General features: G+C 44.9%; 1 protein-coding gene across 1 annotated transcript in view; it reads left to right on the top strand.

Annotated features, from left to right (window-relative positions):
• The window catches only part of LOC112236030 (signal-induced proliferation-associated 1-like protein 1), a 230058-nt gene that overhangs the window by 103848 nt on the left and 110303 nt on the right, over positions 1-15907 (top strand). Inside the window, 2 exon segments of the mRNA XM_042322686.1 lie at positions 14603-15574; positions 15712-15897. Coding sequence (XP_042178620.1) covers positions 14810-15574; positions 15712-15897 — 951 coding nt within the window. The 5' untranslated portion in view covers positions 14603-14809.

Below are 15907 nucleotides of genomic sequence, written 5' to 3'. Positions count from 1 at the left end.
CCTCCTTGCTAGCACACACTTTTTCAGTTCTGCCCACAAATTTTCTATAGGATTGAGGTCAGGGCTTTGTGATGGCCACTCCAATACCTTGACTTTGTTGTCCTTAAGCCATTTTGCCACAACTTTGGAAGTATGCTTGGGGTCATTGTCCATTTGGAAGACCCATTTGCGACCAAGCTTTTAACATCCTGACTGATGTCTTGAGATGTTGCTTCAATATATCCACATCATTTTCTTTCTCATGATGCCATCTATTTCGTGAAGTGCACCAGTCCCCCCTGCAGCAAAGCACCCCCACATGATGCTGCCACCCCTGTGCTTCACGGTTGGGATGGTGTTCTTCAGCTTGCAAGCCTCCCCCTTTTTTCTCCAAACATAACAATGGTCATTATGGCCAAACAGTTCTATTTTTGTTTCATCAGACTAGAGGACATTTCTCCAAAAAGTATGATCTCAGTCCCCATGTGCAGTTGCAAACCGTAGTCTGGCTTTTTTATGGAGGTTTTGGAGGAGTGGTTTCTTCCTTGCTGAGTGGCCTTTCAGGTTATGTCGATATATGACTCGTTTTACTGTGGATATAGATACTTTTGTACCTGTTTCCTCCAGCATCTTCACAGGGTCCTTTGCTGTTGTTCTCAGACTAATTTGCACTTTTCGCACCAACGTTCATCTCTGGGAGACAGAACGCGTCTCCTTCCTGAGCGGTACGACGGCTGCGTGGTCCCATGGTGTTTATACTTGCGTACTATTGTTTGTACGGATGAACGTGGTACCTTCAGGCGTTTGGAAATTGCTCCCAAGGATGAACCAGACTTGTGGAGGTCTGCAATTTTTCTGAGGTCTTGGCTGATTTCTTTCAATTGTCCCATGATGTCAAGCAAAGAGGCAGTGAGTTTGAATGTAGGCCTTGAAATACATCCACAGGTACACCTCCAATTGACTCAAATTATGTCAATTAGCCTATCAGAAGCTTCTAAAGCAATGACATCGTTTTCTGGAATTTTCCAAGCTGTTTAAAAGCACAGTGAACTTAGTGTATGTAAACTTCTGACCCACTGGAATTGTGATACAGTGAATTATAAGTGAAATAATCTATAAATACACAAAGTTGTAACTTTGTATTTTTTTATGTAAATAATTGATAAAATTGAAGACTGGGTGATCTGTGTTAAATACAAGAGGAAAACAAACTGTAGCATGCTTTCTGGTCACGTGCCTCTATCTAACAGTACACTTCAAGTGACCCTCGCAAGATGGCCGTCCTTCTTCATTACACAAAGGAATAACCTCAACCAATTTCTAAAGACTGTTGACATCCAGTGGAAGCGATAGGAACTACAAGAAGGTCCCTTAGAAATCTGGATTCCCAATGAAAACACATTGAAAAAAGAGTGACCTCAAACAAACAAAAAATCTGAATGGTTTGTCCTCACGGTTTCACCTGCTAAATAAGTTCTGTTATACTTACAGACATGATTCAAACAGTTTTAGAATAATAGAATAATATGCATATCTTGTCTTCTGAGGATGAGTAGCAGGCAGTTGAATTTGGGCATTTCATCCGGATGTGAAAAGACTGCCCCCTGTCACCAAGAAGTTAAGCAATCTGATGGCATTGAGATAGAAGCTGTTTTCCAGTCTCTCTGTCCCTTCTTTGATGTACCTGTACTGACCTCACCTTCTGGATGATAGCGGGGTGAACAGGCAGTGGTTCAGGTGGTTGTTGTCATTGATGATCTTTTTGGCCTTCCTGTGACATTGGGTGGTATAGGTGTCCTGGAGGGCAGGTAGTTTGCCCCCGGTGATGTGTTGTGCAGACCTCACCACCCTCTGGAGAGCCTTGCGTTTGAGGGCGGTGCAATTGCCGTACCAGACTGTGATACAGCCCGACAGGATGCTCTCGATTCTGCATCTGTAAAAGTTTGTGAGGGTTTTAGGTGACAAGCCAAATTTCTTCAGCCTCCTGAGTTTGAAGAGGCGCTGTTGTGCCTTCTTCCACACTGTCTGTGTGGGTGGACCATTTCAGTTTGTCTGTGATGTGTACGCCCAGGAACTTAAAACTTTCCAACTTCTCCAATCTGGTCCCCTCGATGTGGGTAAGGGGGGTGCTCCCTCTGCTGTTTCCTGAAGTCCACAATCATCTCCTTTGTTTTGTTGATGGGATAGGGCAGGAGAGAGAGTGAGTGGAAGGTCTGAGTGACGTGGTTATTGTGACAGAGAGAGGTGTCTGAGTGATGTAGGCTGGCTGTGTTATTTCTGATCCTAACATTCTCGGGTCAGGCTGGGTGTGTTATTTCTGATCCTAACATTCTCGGGTCAGGTCTGTCTACTGAAGGAAAGGTTTATGTGAGTCACAGACAGTCTGGATAATCAGACAGGCCTGAGGCACGTCAACAGTTTGGACACAACTACTCATTCCAGGGTTTTTCATTATTTTTACTATTTTCTACATAGTTTACAAAACTAACACATATGGAATCATGTAGTAACCAAAAAAGTGTTAATCAAATCTAAAAATATTTTATATTTGAGATTCTTCAAAGTTGCCACCCTTTGCATTGATAACAGATTTTCACACCTACCTAAATTACTAGCACACAGCTGTTCTCACTCACTCACGCTCTCTCTGCTCTCTCTGCTCTCTTCGCTCTCTCTCTCTCGCTCTCTCTTGCACCTTTTTGAGCATCGATTGACAGATTAACACACCTCTGTCATCAGACCTAGCAGGTGTGTGTGAGACCAGAGACTCACCGTGTCACCACAGTCTACATCCAGGTGTGTGTACTTACACGCTTTAACACGCTTTAACACGCTTTAACGCGCTTTAACAACGTCTTCACAGGACAAGAGTACACTGTCCACTGTTCTTACTCCTATCACAATGTACTATCATCTAACGTTATGATCAGTGATATTATGGTCTGTTATCAGCTCCAGATACAGCTAAAGACTTCCTTGCCTTCAGTGATGTGATCTCTCTCTCTCTCTCTCTCCTGGTGTTATTCTGGTTTTTGAGGAGTTCTGTATGATAGATATGCACTGAGCTTTCTTTTAAGGACAATAGAGGTTGATTTAATGCTTAGGAAACCAGTTACCATGCAATTATCCTGGAATGTTATGAGGCCTAGAAACACACACCACACACACACACACACACACACCACCTCCACTTATTCAGACAACAGGTACTTGGGACTGTGTCCTTGAACAGAAACTAAACAGTCTGTGAATGTTGTTTCCGGTCTCCTTCAGACACTGACATCGAAGACCACATTATGACATCGTCACCGTGGTAATGACATTCCAGACCGTAGTGAAGTCATGTTCCTCAGTATTCATCTCTGGGAGTGGAAATTATCATTACCTCATCTCTGATTGTCACACACACACACACACACACACACACACACACACACACACACATAGTTCCCTCCAAGCTCGTCAATAAGCTCTGGACATTGGAACACCTCCCTCTGCAACTGGATCCTGGAGTTCCTGACGCCCCCCCAGGTGGTGAGCCTCAACACGGGGGCCCCTCAGGGGGTGTGTTTAGTCACTTTCTGTACTCCCTGTTCACCCATGACTGCTTGGCCTCGCGCGACTCCAACACCATCATTAAGTTTGCTGATGACACGATGGTGGTAGGCCTGATCACTGATGACTATAAGGCAGGCTTTATGGAGGTGGTCAGTTACCTGGCAGTGTGGTGCCAGGACAACAACAACGTCTCCCTCGACGTCATTAAGACAAAGGAGCCGATTGTGGACAACAGGAAACGGAGGGCCGAGCCACGCCCCCAACCACATAGACGTGGCTGTAGAGTAGCGGGTCGAGAGCTTCGTGTCCACATCACTAAGGAATTATCATGGTCTACACACACACACCAACACAGTCGTGAAGAGGGCACGACCACGCTTCTTCCCTCCCTCTCAGGGGGCTGAAAAGATTTGGCATGGGGCTTCAGATCCTCTACAGCTGTAGCATTGAGAGTCTAAGTCATGGACTGTTCTCTCTACTAGCGCACGGCAACCGAAGTCTGGAACCAACAGGAACCTGAACGACTTCCACCCCCCCCAAGCTATAAGACTGCTAAATAGTGAATTAACTAGTTAACCAATAGCTACCTGGACTATCTGCATTGCACAAACTCTTTTGACTCATCACATATCCTGCTGCTATTGTTTATTATCTATCCTGTTGCCTAGTCGCTTTGTCCCTGGATAATCAGACAGGCCTGAGGCACTTTGTACATACAGTACCAGTCAAATGTTTGGACACACCTATTCATTCAAGTGTTTTTCTTAATTTTTTACTATTTTCTATAATGTAGAATAATAGTGAACACATCAAAACTATTAAATAGCACATGGCATCATGTAGTAACCAAAAAAGTGTTAAACAAATCAAAATATATTTTAGATTAGCCACCCTTTTCCTTGATGACAGCTTTGCACACTGTTGGCATTCTGTCAACCTGCTTTACCTGGAATGCTTTTCCAACAGTCTTGAAGGAGTTCCCACATGTGCTGGGCACTTGTTGGCTGCTTTTACTTCACTCTGTGGTCCAAGAGTCGGGAAGCAAGTTCAGGGAGTGAGTGTTGAACACTTTTTTGTGGTTACTACATGTTTCCATGTGTGCTATTTAATAGTTTTGATGTCTTCACTATTATTCTACATTGTAGAAAATAGTAAAAAATTAAGAAAAACACTTGAATGAGTAGGTGTGTCCAAACATTTGATTGGTACTGTATGTACAAAGTGCCTTTGGCCTGTCTGATTATCCAGGGACAAAGCGACGAGGCAACAGGATAGATAATAAACAATAGCAGCAGCGTATATGATGAGTCAGAAGAGTTTGTACATGTGTTTTTAATAAATAAATGAAACATAATACAAAAACAAGGGAACAACGTACAGACAGGAAACTGAAACACCTGGGGAAGGAACCAAAGGGAGTGATATATATATATATATATATATATATATAGGGAAGGTAATCAGGGAGGTGATGGAGTTGAGGTGAGTCTGATGACGCGCAGGTGCACGTAACTGTGGTGACAGGTGTGCACTAAAACGATTAGCCTGGTGACCTAGAGGCCGGAGAGGGATCACACAGTGACAGGAGATGTGTTGGGTCACTGTCCTGTTGAAAAATAAATGACAGTCCCACTATGCGCAAAACAGATGGGATGGCGTATTCCTGCAGGATGCTGTGGTAGCCATGTTGGTTAAGTGTGCCTTGAATTCTAAATAAATCACTAACAGTGTCAGCAGCAAAGCACCGTCACACCACCTCCTCCATGCTTCACGGTGGGAACCACACATGGGGAGATCATCCGTTCACCTACTCTGCGTCTCACAAAGACACGGTTGTTGGAACCGAAAATCTAAAATTTGGACTCATCAGACGAAAGGACAGATTTCCAGAGGTAACTCTGGGTCTTCCTGTCCTGTGGCGGTCGACATGAGAGCCAGTTTCATCATAACGCTTGATGGTTTTTGCGACTGCACTTGAAGAAACTTTCAAAGTTCTTGAAATTGTCCGGTTTGACTGACCTTCATGTCTTAAAGTAATGATGGACTGTCATTTCTCTTTGCTTATTTGAGCTGTTCTTCCAATAATATGGACTTGGTCTTTTACCAAATATGGCTGTCTTCTGTAAACCACCCTTACCTTGTTACAACACAACTCATGGATTGGCTCAATTACATGAAAAAGGAAAGAAATACCACAAATGTAACTTTTAAGAAGGCACACCTGTTAATTGAAATGCATTCCAGGTGAATATCTCATGGAGCTGGTTGAGAGAATGCCAAGAGTTTGCAAAGCTGTCAACAAGGAAAAGGGTGGCTACTTTGAAGAATCTCAAATATATTTGGATTTGTTTAACATTTTTTTGGTTACTACATGATTCCATATGTGCTATTTCATTGTTTTGATGTCTTCACTATTATTCTAGTGAAAATAGTGAAAATAAAGAAAAACACTGGAATGAGTAGTTGTGTCCAAACATTTAACTGGTTAATGTATATAGGACCTACACTACAGTGTTAACCTCCATCTCATCACTGTCTTTCACCCAGTGTGTTGGTGAAGGTTGCTGCTGGTGTTCTCTCTGGCTAATTAGGGCTAACATGACTGTGGAATGTCACACCAACACACACACTTATGCCCACCCACACACAAACACACACACACACACACTCATTAGTTTGTACCTCAGCCCAGCGGGGAGAGCGGGACAGACACTTGGCAGGTGGTTGCTGGGATACGGAGAAGAGCAGACCATTAGTGTGTGTGTGTGGGGGGGGGAGCAGTCGGCAGCATGCAACATCTGTGTCATCAACATTGATCAGTTGTCTAACTGTGCTTCTGGCACTGCAGGCTAGACGAGAGTTTGTACTTTGTGTTTGCGCTTTGCCGTCGGTCTGTTCACTGTCCTCCAGCGGGAGGCCGTCGGTCTGTCCTCCAGCGGCAGGGCCGTCGGTCCGTCCTCCAGCGGCAGGGCCGTCGGTCTGTCCTCCAGCGGCAGGGCCGTCGGTCTGTCCTCCAGCGGCAGGGCCGTCGGTCTGTCCTCCAGCGGCAGGGCCGTCGGTCTGTCCTCCAGCGGCAGGGCCGTCGGTCTGTCCTCCAGCGGCAGGGCCGTCGGTCTGTCCTCCAGCGGCAGGGCCGTCGGTCTGTCCTCCAGCGGCAGGGCCGTCGGTCTGTCCTCCAGCGGCAGGGCCGTCGGTCTGTCCTCCAGCGGCAGGGCCGTCGGTCTGTCCTCCAGCGGCAGGGCCGTCGGTCTGTCCTCCAGCGGCAGGGCCGTCGGTCCGGCGGCAGGGCCGTCGGTCCGTCCTCCAGCGGCAGGGCCGTCGGTCTCCGTCCTCCAGCGGCAGGGCCGTCGGTCCGTCTTCCAGCGGCAGGGCCGTCGGTCCGTCCTCCAGCGGCAGGGCCGTCGGTTCGTCCTCCAGCGGCAGGGCCGTCGGTCCGTCCTCCAGCAGCAGGGCCGTCGGTCCGTCCTCCAGCGGCAGGGCCGTCGGTCCGTCCTCCAGCGGGAGGGCGGCAGGACCAACACACACCCTCAATGCAGCTGCGTCTCTAATGGCACCCTGTACCCTAAATTAGTGCACTAGCTAGAGGATCGGGTCCCATTTGGGACGTACCCTATATCAGCTCAGGGGAATAGTCTGTTGTTGAAAAGAGGAATTGAGAGGTAGATATATCCTGTTTTAACCTGCTGCACAGTGACTGTAAATCTCAGGTGGTTGTGTGCTGTAACCTGTATGTTAAATACTGCTGGGAACAGACAATCATGATATAGTCATGGTTAATGATAATGTAGGGAATAGAGATGTCTAATATAGTCATGGTTAATGATAATGTAGGGAATAGAGATGTCTAATATAGTCATGGTTAATGATAATGTAGGGAATAGAGATGTCTAATATAGCCATGGTTAATGATAATGTAGAGAATAGAGATGTCCAATATAGCCATGGTTAATGATAATGTAGGGAATAGAGATGTCTAATATAGTCATGGTTAATGATAATGTAGGAAATAGAGATGTCTAATATAGCCATGGTTAATGATAATGTAGGGAATAGATGTCTAATATAGTCATGGTTAATGATAATGTAGGGAATAGAGATGTCTAATATAGCCATGGTTAATGATAATGTAGGGAATAGAGATGTCTAAAATAGTCATGGTTAATGATAATGTAGGGAATAGATGTCTAATGTAGCCATGGTTAATGATAATGTAGGGAATAGAGATGTCTAATATAGCCATGGTTAATGATAATGTAGGGAATAGAGATGTCTAATATAGCCATGGTTAATGATAATGTAGGGAATAGAGATGTCTAATATAGTCATGGTTAATGATAATGTAGGGAATAGAGATGTCTAATATAGTCATGGTTAATGATAATGTAGGGAATAGAGATGTCTAATATAGTCATGGTTAATGATAATGTAGGGAATAGATGTCTAATATAGCCATGGTTAATGATAATGTAGGGAATAGATGTCTAATATAGCCATGGTTAATGATAATGTAGTGAATATAGATGTCTAATATAGTCATGGTTAATGATAATGTAGGGAATAGAGATGTCTAATATAGTCATGGTTAATGATAATGTAGGGAATAGAGATGTCTAATATAGTCATGGTTAATGATAATGTAGGGAATAGAGATGTCTAATATAGTCATGGTTAATGATAAGGTAGGGAATAGAGATGTCTAATATAGTCATGGTTAATGATAATGTAGGGAATAGAGATGTCTAATATAGCCATGGTTAATGATAATGTAGGGAATAGAGATGTCTAATATAGTCATGGTTAATGATAATGTAGGGAATAGAGATGTCTAATATAGCCATGGTTAATGATAATGTAGGGAATAGAGATGTCTAATATAGCCATGGTTAATGATAATGTAGGGAATAGAGATGTCTAATATAGTCATGGTTAATGATAATGTAGGGAATAGATGTCTAATATAGTCATGGTTAATGATAATGTAGGGAATAGAGATGTCTAATATAGTCATGGTTAATGATAATGTAGGGAATAGAGATGTCTAATATAGTCATGGTTAATGATAATGTAGGGAATAGAGATGTCTTATATAGTCATGGTTAATGATAAGGTAGGGAATAGAGATGTCTAATATAGCCATGGTTAATGATAATGTAGGGAATAGAGATGTCTAATATAGCCATGGTTAATGATAAGGTAGGGAATAGAGATGTCTAATATAGCCATGGTTAATGATAATGTAGGGAATAGAGATGTCTAATATAGTCATGGTTAATGATAATGTAGGGAATAGAGATGTCTAATATAGTCATGGTTAATGATAATGTAGGGAATAGATGTCTAATATAGTCATGGTTAATGATAATGTAGGGAATAGAGATGTCTAATATAGCCATGGTTAATGATAATGTAGGGAATAGAGATGTCTAATATAGTCATGGTTAATGATAATGTAGGGAATAGAGATTTACAATATAGTCATGGTTAATGATAATGCAGGGAATAGATTTATAATATAGTCATGGTTAATGATAATGCAGAGAATAGATTTATAATATAGTCTTTGTTAATGATGCTGTAGGGAATAGAGATTCATAATATAGTCTTTGTTAATGATGCTGTAGGGAATAGAGATTCATAATATAGTCTTTGTTAATGATGCTGTAGGGAATAGAGATTCATAATATAGTCTTTGTTAATGATGCTGTAGGGAATAGAGATTCATAATATAGTCTTTGTTAATGATGCTGTAGGGAATAGAGATTCATAATATAGTCTTTGTTAATGATGCTGTAGGGAATAGAGATTCATAATATAGTCTTTGTTAATGATGCTGTAGGGAATAGAGATTCATATTTGTCCCGCACATTGAATGTAGTTGCGGAGAGTCCCTGTAATCCTAGATTCAGATCATTCAGGCGAGAAAAACATCACCCAGATAGATAGGCCAGTCGTGTGAGAAACTCATCATCATCCAAGAGGTCAGACAGGTGAAAAACATCACCCAGATAGGCCAGTCATGTGAGAAACTCATCATCATCAAGCGGTCAGACAGGTGAAAAACATCACCCAGATAGGCCAGTCGTGTGAGAAACTCGTCATCCAAGAGGTCAGACAGGTGAAAAGGATGGTCAGTGTTGAACATTAACCTCGTCTCTCAATTCAAAGAAACGTGTCAATACTTTGCCCCTTGATAACCAGAGCACTTCTGTATGTTGTAAAAACGTTACATGGTCGCAGCCCATATCACTGCGTAGTGCAGAAAATACACGGGACTTCAGGGGCCTTGCTTTAACAAAGGTAACCGTTTTCATTGAAGTGTCCAAAATGTCTTTCAAGCTGTCAGGCATGCCTTTGGCAGCAAGAGCCTCTCGGTGGATGCTGCAGTGTACCCAAGAGCCTCTCGGTGGATGCTGCAGTGTACCCAAGGGCCTCTAGGTGGATGCTGCAGTGTACCCAAGAGCCTCTCGGTGGATGCTGCAGTGTACCCAAGAGCCTCTCGGTTGATGCTGCAGTGTACCCAAGAGCCTCTCGGTGGATGCTGCAGTGTACCCAAGAGCCTCTCGGTGGATGCTGCAGTGTACCCAAGAGCCTCTCGGTGGATGCTGCAGTGTACCCAAGAGCCTCTCGGTGGATGCTGCAGTGTACCCAAGAGCCTCTCGGTGGATGCTGCAGTGTACCCAAGAGCCTCTCGGTGGATGCTGCAGTGTACCCAAGAGCCTCTCGGTTGATGCTGCAGTGAACCCAAGAGCCTCTCGGTGGATGCTGCAGTGTACCCAAGAGCCTCTAGGTGGATGCTGCAGTGTACCCAAGAGCCTCTCGGTGGATGCTGCAGTGTACCCAAGAGCCTCTCGGTTGATGCTGCAGTGTACCCAAGAGCCTCTCGGTTGATGCTGCAGTGAACCCAAGAGCCTCTGGATGCTGCAGTGTACCCAAGAGCCTGCTGCAGTGTACCCAAGAGCCTCTCGGTGGATGCTGCAGTGTACCCAAGAGCCTCTCGGTGGATGCTGCAGTGTACCCAAGAGCCTCTCGGTGGATGCTGCAGTGTACCCAAGAGCCTCTCGGTGGATGCTGCAGTGTACCCAAGAGCCTCTCGGTGGATGCTGCAGTGTACCCAAGAGCCTCTCGGTGGATGCTGCAGTGTACCCAAGAGCCTCTCGGTGGATGCTGCAGTGTACCCAAGAGCCTCTCGGTGGATGCTGCAGTGTACCCAAGAGCCTCTCGGTGGATGCTGCAGTGTACCCAAGAGCCTCTCGGTGGATGCTGCAGTGTACCCAAGAGCCTCTCGGTGGATGCTGCAGTGTACCCAAGAGCCTCTCGGTGGATGCTGCAGTGTACCCAAGAGCCTCTCGGTGGATGCTGCAGTGTACCCAAGAGCCTCTCGGTGGATGCTGCAGTGTACCCAAGAGCCTCTCGGTGGATGCTGCAGTGTACCCAAGAGCCTCTCGGTGGATGCTGCAGTGTACCCAAGAGCCTCTCGGTGGATGCTGCAGTGTACCCAAGAGCCTCTCGGTGGATGCTGCAGTGTACCCAAGAGCCTCTCGGTGGATGCTGCAGTGTACCCAAGAGCCTCTCGGTGGATGCTGCAGTGTACCCAAGTGGTGTCTGGAGCAACTGCTTGAACACACGTTACCACTCCACTATGTCTCCCTGTCATGACTTTTGCTCCATCAGTACAGATACCAACACATCTTGACCACCAAAGTCCATTTGATGTCACAAAGCTGTCCAGTTCTTGAAAAATATTAGATGAGGTTTATTTTTTGTTTCTAAATGTCTGCGCAATAGTAAAGGTTTAATCGAGTTGTGAGATACTACTTGCACATATAACACACTGTGGCTGAGGAAAGGCACTACTCCCAATATAAGTGAACCCCAAATCAATGTAGTTCTCATCATATTTACGCCTCTTTGATGGTCCAACGTCCCTGTATTTTGTTCGATGCTTTCCCGGGTAAGGGGGCATTAGCTCTTCTTCTGCATCAGATTCACAACTGTCAGTGTCCATGCTAGCTGGGCTAACAACAAATGTAGAATTACTGATGCTAGCATTGGATGTGCTCGTGGAAGCAGAGCAACTTGTGTCATCGACAGCTGCAGGGGCACTACTGCTGGTGGTAGCAGTACTACCAGTAGAGCTGGTATGTGTCTCCATTTATACGTTTTCGAGCAAACAGAATGGGCTAGCCATGATTGGCTGAGATAATGAGTGGGCTGGACATGCGAAGAGAGGAGTTTGGATTGGTGTGTTGGGTGAAAACGGCACATTTTAGAGAGGCCTTTTATTGACCCCAGCGCAAGGTGCACCTGTGTAATGATCAATGCTGTTTAATCAACTACTTGATATGCCACACCTGTCAGGTTTAATGGATTGTCTTGGCAAAGGAGAAATGCTCACTAACAGGGATGTAAACAAATTTGTGAGATATAAGCTTTTTGGAACATTGGAACATGGAACATTTCTGGGATCTTTTTTTTTAGCTCATAAAACATGGGACCAACACTTTGTATTTTTGTTCAGTGTATACCAATCCAGATGTGCAAAGCTCTTAGAGACTTGCCCAGAAAGACTCCCAGCTGTAATCGCTGCCAAAGGTGCTTCTACAAAGTATTGACTCAAGTGTGTATGTAAATTAAATATTTCTGTATTTATTTTTCAATACATTTTGCAACGATTTCTAAAAACATGTTTTCATTTTGTCATTATGGGGTATTGTGAGTAGGATGGGTGAGAATTATAATTTTTTTAATCGATTTTGAATTGAGGCTGTAACACAACACAATATGGAATAAGTCGAGGGGTATGAATACTTTCTGAAGGCACTATTTTTTTTATTGTTCTGATCAATCTCTTCTTTTATAAAAAAGTTTGCTCTGTCTCTTATAGAAAGTAATGACTTAATTTGTGAGGCAGAACCTGGCTGTGGAATCTAGTTGAAACCCAAATGGGAGGCAAGGGAGATGAAATGAATTTGTTTTTGCTGGCGAGGGAGACTAAGTGAATTAATCAAGTTTTTGGTGACAATCATCTTTGAAATCAGCATATTTGGCGTTATGGTTTGTGTAATATCACAAAGTACTAGAGTAGTGAATTGTTGTTGCTTCAGCTGTAAGCTAACAAAGAAAGTTAGCCTGCAATTAAAGTTGTAAGCTACCGGTATTGTCTTGCATTGTGTTCTAGCCTGTATGAACATTGTTTGGCGAACAGTAATTAACAGTTTCAACATTTCTACATGCTGTGACGCATTATTCAAGTGTGTTAACTTCTGTGCAGCATGAGTGGGGAGCTAACAATGCAGCCCAGACTGCTCTAGTATATGTATATACTGTACCCAATATCATCTACTGCATCTTTATGTAATACATGTATCACTAGACACTTTAAACAATGCTACTTAGTTTACATGCCCTACATTACTCATCTCCTATGAATATGTATAGACTGTACCCTATATCTACTGCATCTTTATGTAATACATGTATCACTAGCCACTTTAAACAATGCTACTTAATATACAGCAGAGAGACATGTAGTCCTCATTATATCCTGTTATAGTCCTATCAGCAGAGAGACATGTAGTCCTCATTATGTCCTGTTATATTCATATCAGCAGAGACATGTAGTCCTCATTATGACATTATGTCCTGTTATATTCATATCAGCAGCGAGACATGTAGTCCTCATTATATCCTGTTATAGTCCTATCAGCAGAGACATATGTAGTCCTCATTATGTCCTGTTATAGTCCTATCAGCAGAGACACATGTAGTCCTCATTATGTCCTGTTATATTCATATCAGCAGAGACATGTAGTCCTCATTGTGACATTATGTCCTGCCAGTAGAAACGTGTTTTAGGCCTCACGCTACCCATATAGGGATACATACGTTTAACTTACAGTCGACCCCGACACAGCCATGACACGATCACAAAGAAGACCTGCAGTACTGACAATCTAGAGCGAGTAAAACCAACCAACCAACCAGCCAATCACACACTTGTTTTCCTTCAGCTCCCTATCCTGTTGTAGCAAGTTAATCTCCATTTTGGTACGGAGTTAGCCTAGCTACTATCGGACGGGGCCTTCCCTCCCCTCTGCCGCCGAAATCGTGAGCTCTTTGAAAATCAATTTTTCCACCTGTTCGTCCGTCATCTTGAGATTACGTTTCATGAAAACCTTGAACCCCCCACCCTCTCTCCGTTGACTTGTTTTCATCCTCCTTTATTCCCATTATAACAATATTATTATTCATACTTCTGCACTTTATATCAAGTAATTTCATTGTTTTATTGTCATACCGTAGCGTCTCTGTAGTGTGTTTTAGGGAGTCCACGGTACTTTTCATTGTCTTATTTTCCACTTGGATTTCTTCCATTTTGTTACTGTAATCCATTCCTGTTTTTAATGCCTCAACGCCCCCCAGTAGTCCAGACAATAGATCCGTTTTTTAAAATCTGTTCTCTCATGCTTGTAAGCAGTGCTCCGTATTCTGGAGACATACTTCTAAAAAATGTCCCCCTCCAAATTATTACATTCAGAATTTGACGGCGGCTTCCCTTCAGTTTCGCTCGAGGAGATGTCCTCTCTTTTTTGTCCGCTTCGATTTATCCGATTTTTCTTTTTCGAGCATATCAAAATGCTGATCAATAAATCATTCAAGGTTCTCTTATTTTATCCAGAATGTTTGTTTCGCAGTTATTAGCTAATCCAACATTTTATGATTGATTAATGGGACAAGCTGTGCCTACCACGCTGCCAACTGCCACATCATCAGCCAGTTAGTGAAGAGTGAGAGTCTGTTTCTTCTGCTGAATTAAAAACAACTTCAGTTGTTGTAGCCATGACAAAGGCATCTCTGACATAGAGGCCTAAACCCAACCTCTAACCCTCTAACTGTCTCTCTTCTTCCTCTTTCTCCTCCTCTCTTCTCCTCTTCCTCTCTTCCTCCTCTCTCCTCTTTATCTCCTCTCTCTCCTCTTCTTTGTTTCTTCTCTTCCTCTCTCTCTCCTCTTCTTTCCTTCTTCCTCTCTCTCTCTCTCTCTCTCCTCTTCCTCTCTCTCCTGCAGAGTTCACCAGAGACCGACGCAGCATACAGACCTGAGGAGGACCAACACTAGCAACAACCTTCTGTCTGCCCTGCCTTTCTCTTCCTCCTCCAGTCCTCCCAGCCACCCATGCTCTGTGAGGCTCTCTATCCTCTCCTCTCCCTGGGCATAATGCTCCATCTCTACTGCTAAGCTCTCCCTTACCCCACCTTACCCCCTAACTCCACCATGACCAGTCTGAAGCGGTCTCAGACGGAGCGTTCGGTGGGCGGCTCGGTACCTGCCTCTGATGAATTCTACACCCGTCGCCTGCGCCTCCCCAATGGTGGCGCCCCCCCACCTCGCTCGGAGAGCACCCACCTCACCTCCTCTTCCTCATCCGGCTCCTCTTCCTCCTCCACCCCGGGGGTTCCCAAGATGGGAGTCAGGGCGCGTGTGGCGGACTGGCCCCCAAAACGGGATGGAACGGGCGGGGTGTGGCACATCACCGTAGATACGGACTCCCCGAGTTCCACCATGTCATCTTCAGGCGGCGGAGAATGTGGGTCAGGCGGGTCGGCCGGGGAACGCGGGTCGGCCGGGGAACGCGGGTCGGCCGGGGAACGCGGAGAAAGAGAACGGAGCTCGGGTTCAGGCTCGGCGCCCACGGCCCATAGCAACCTGTCAGCTAAACTGGGCCACCTGATCAGCCCTCAGGACTCCTCGATGCTCCGGAACATCCACAACACCCTGAAGAGCAAGATGCACCACAGCAGACATCACAGCAAAGACAACCGCTACCTGTCGCCAGACGGCTACCAGGGCTCGCCGCGTAAAGGCATGAGGCGTATCCGCCAGCGCTCCAACAGTGACATCACTATCTCTGAGCTGGAGGGTGACGGGGGCGAGGGCTGGTCCTTCTCCGGCTGGACGCCCATGCATCGAGAGTACGGCAGCACCTCTTCCATAGACAAACATGCAGGCTCAGGGGAGAGCTTCTTCGATATGCTCAAGGTATTTTCTTGGTTGTGGTAAAAACAATGAGTATAGTTAAAAAATGTACGAAGAATTCCAGAGGATGATGCTTGAAAGTGTTGAAGACACTTATTGTATGTATTTTAAATGTGTCACGTAAACTTAATTTATTCAAGGGCTATACGTCCCAGGAGGCTCCTGATCAACGCAGCCCGGCGCCGGACAGACTTGGTGAGCTGCTGACGGTGGCCCCGCACAAACAGGCTGCCCTGGATCTACCTGATGGACCCCTGGGTCCTACCAGAGGTAGCCCTGCCAGTCGCCTGAAGGAAAGAGAGAAACACCTGAAGAGGAGGTCCAAGGTAGAGCACA

This window comes from Oncorhynchus tshawytscha, linkage group LG05, assembly GCF_018296145.1.
Source record: "Oncorhynchus tshawytscha isolate Ot180627B linkage group LG05, Otsh_v2.0, whole genome shotgun sequence".
In the NCBI taxonomy this organism is placed as follows: Eukaryota; Metazoa; Chordata; class Actinopteri; order Salmoniformes; family Salmonidae; genus Oncorhynchus; species Oncorhynchus tshawytscha.
This window is presented reverse-complemented; position numbering and strand designations above follow the sequence as displayed.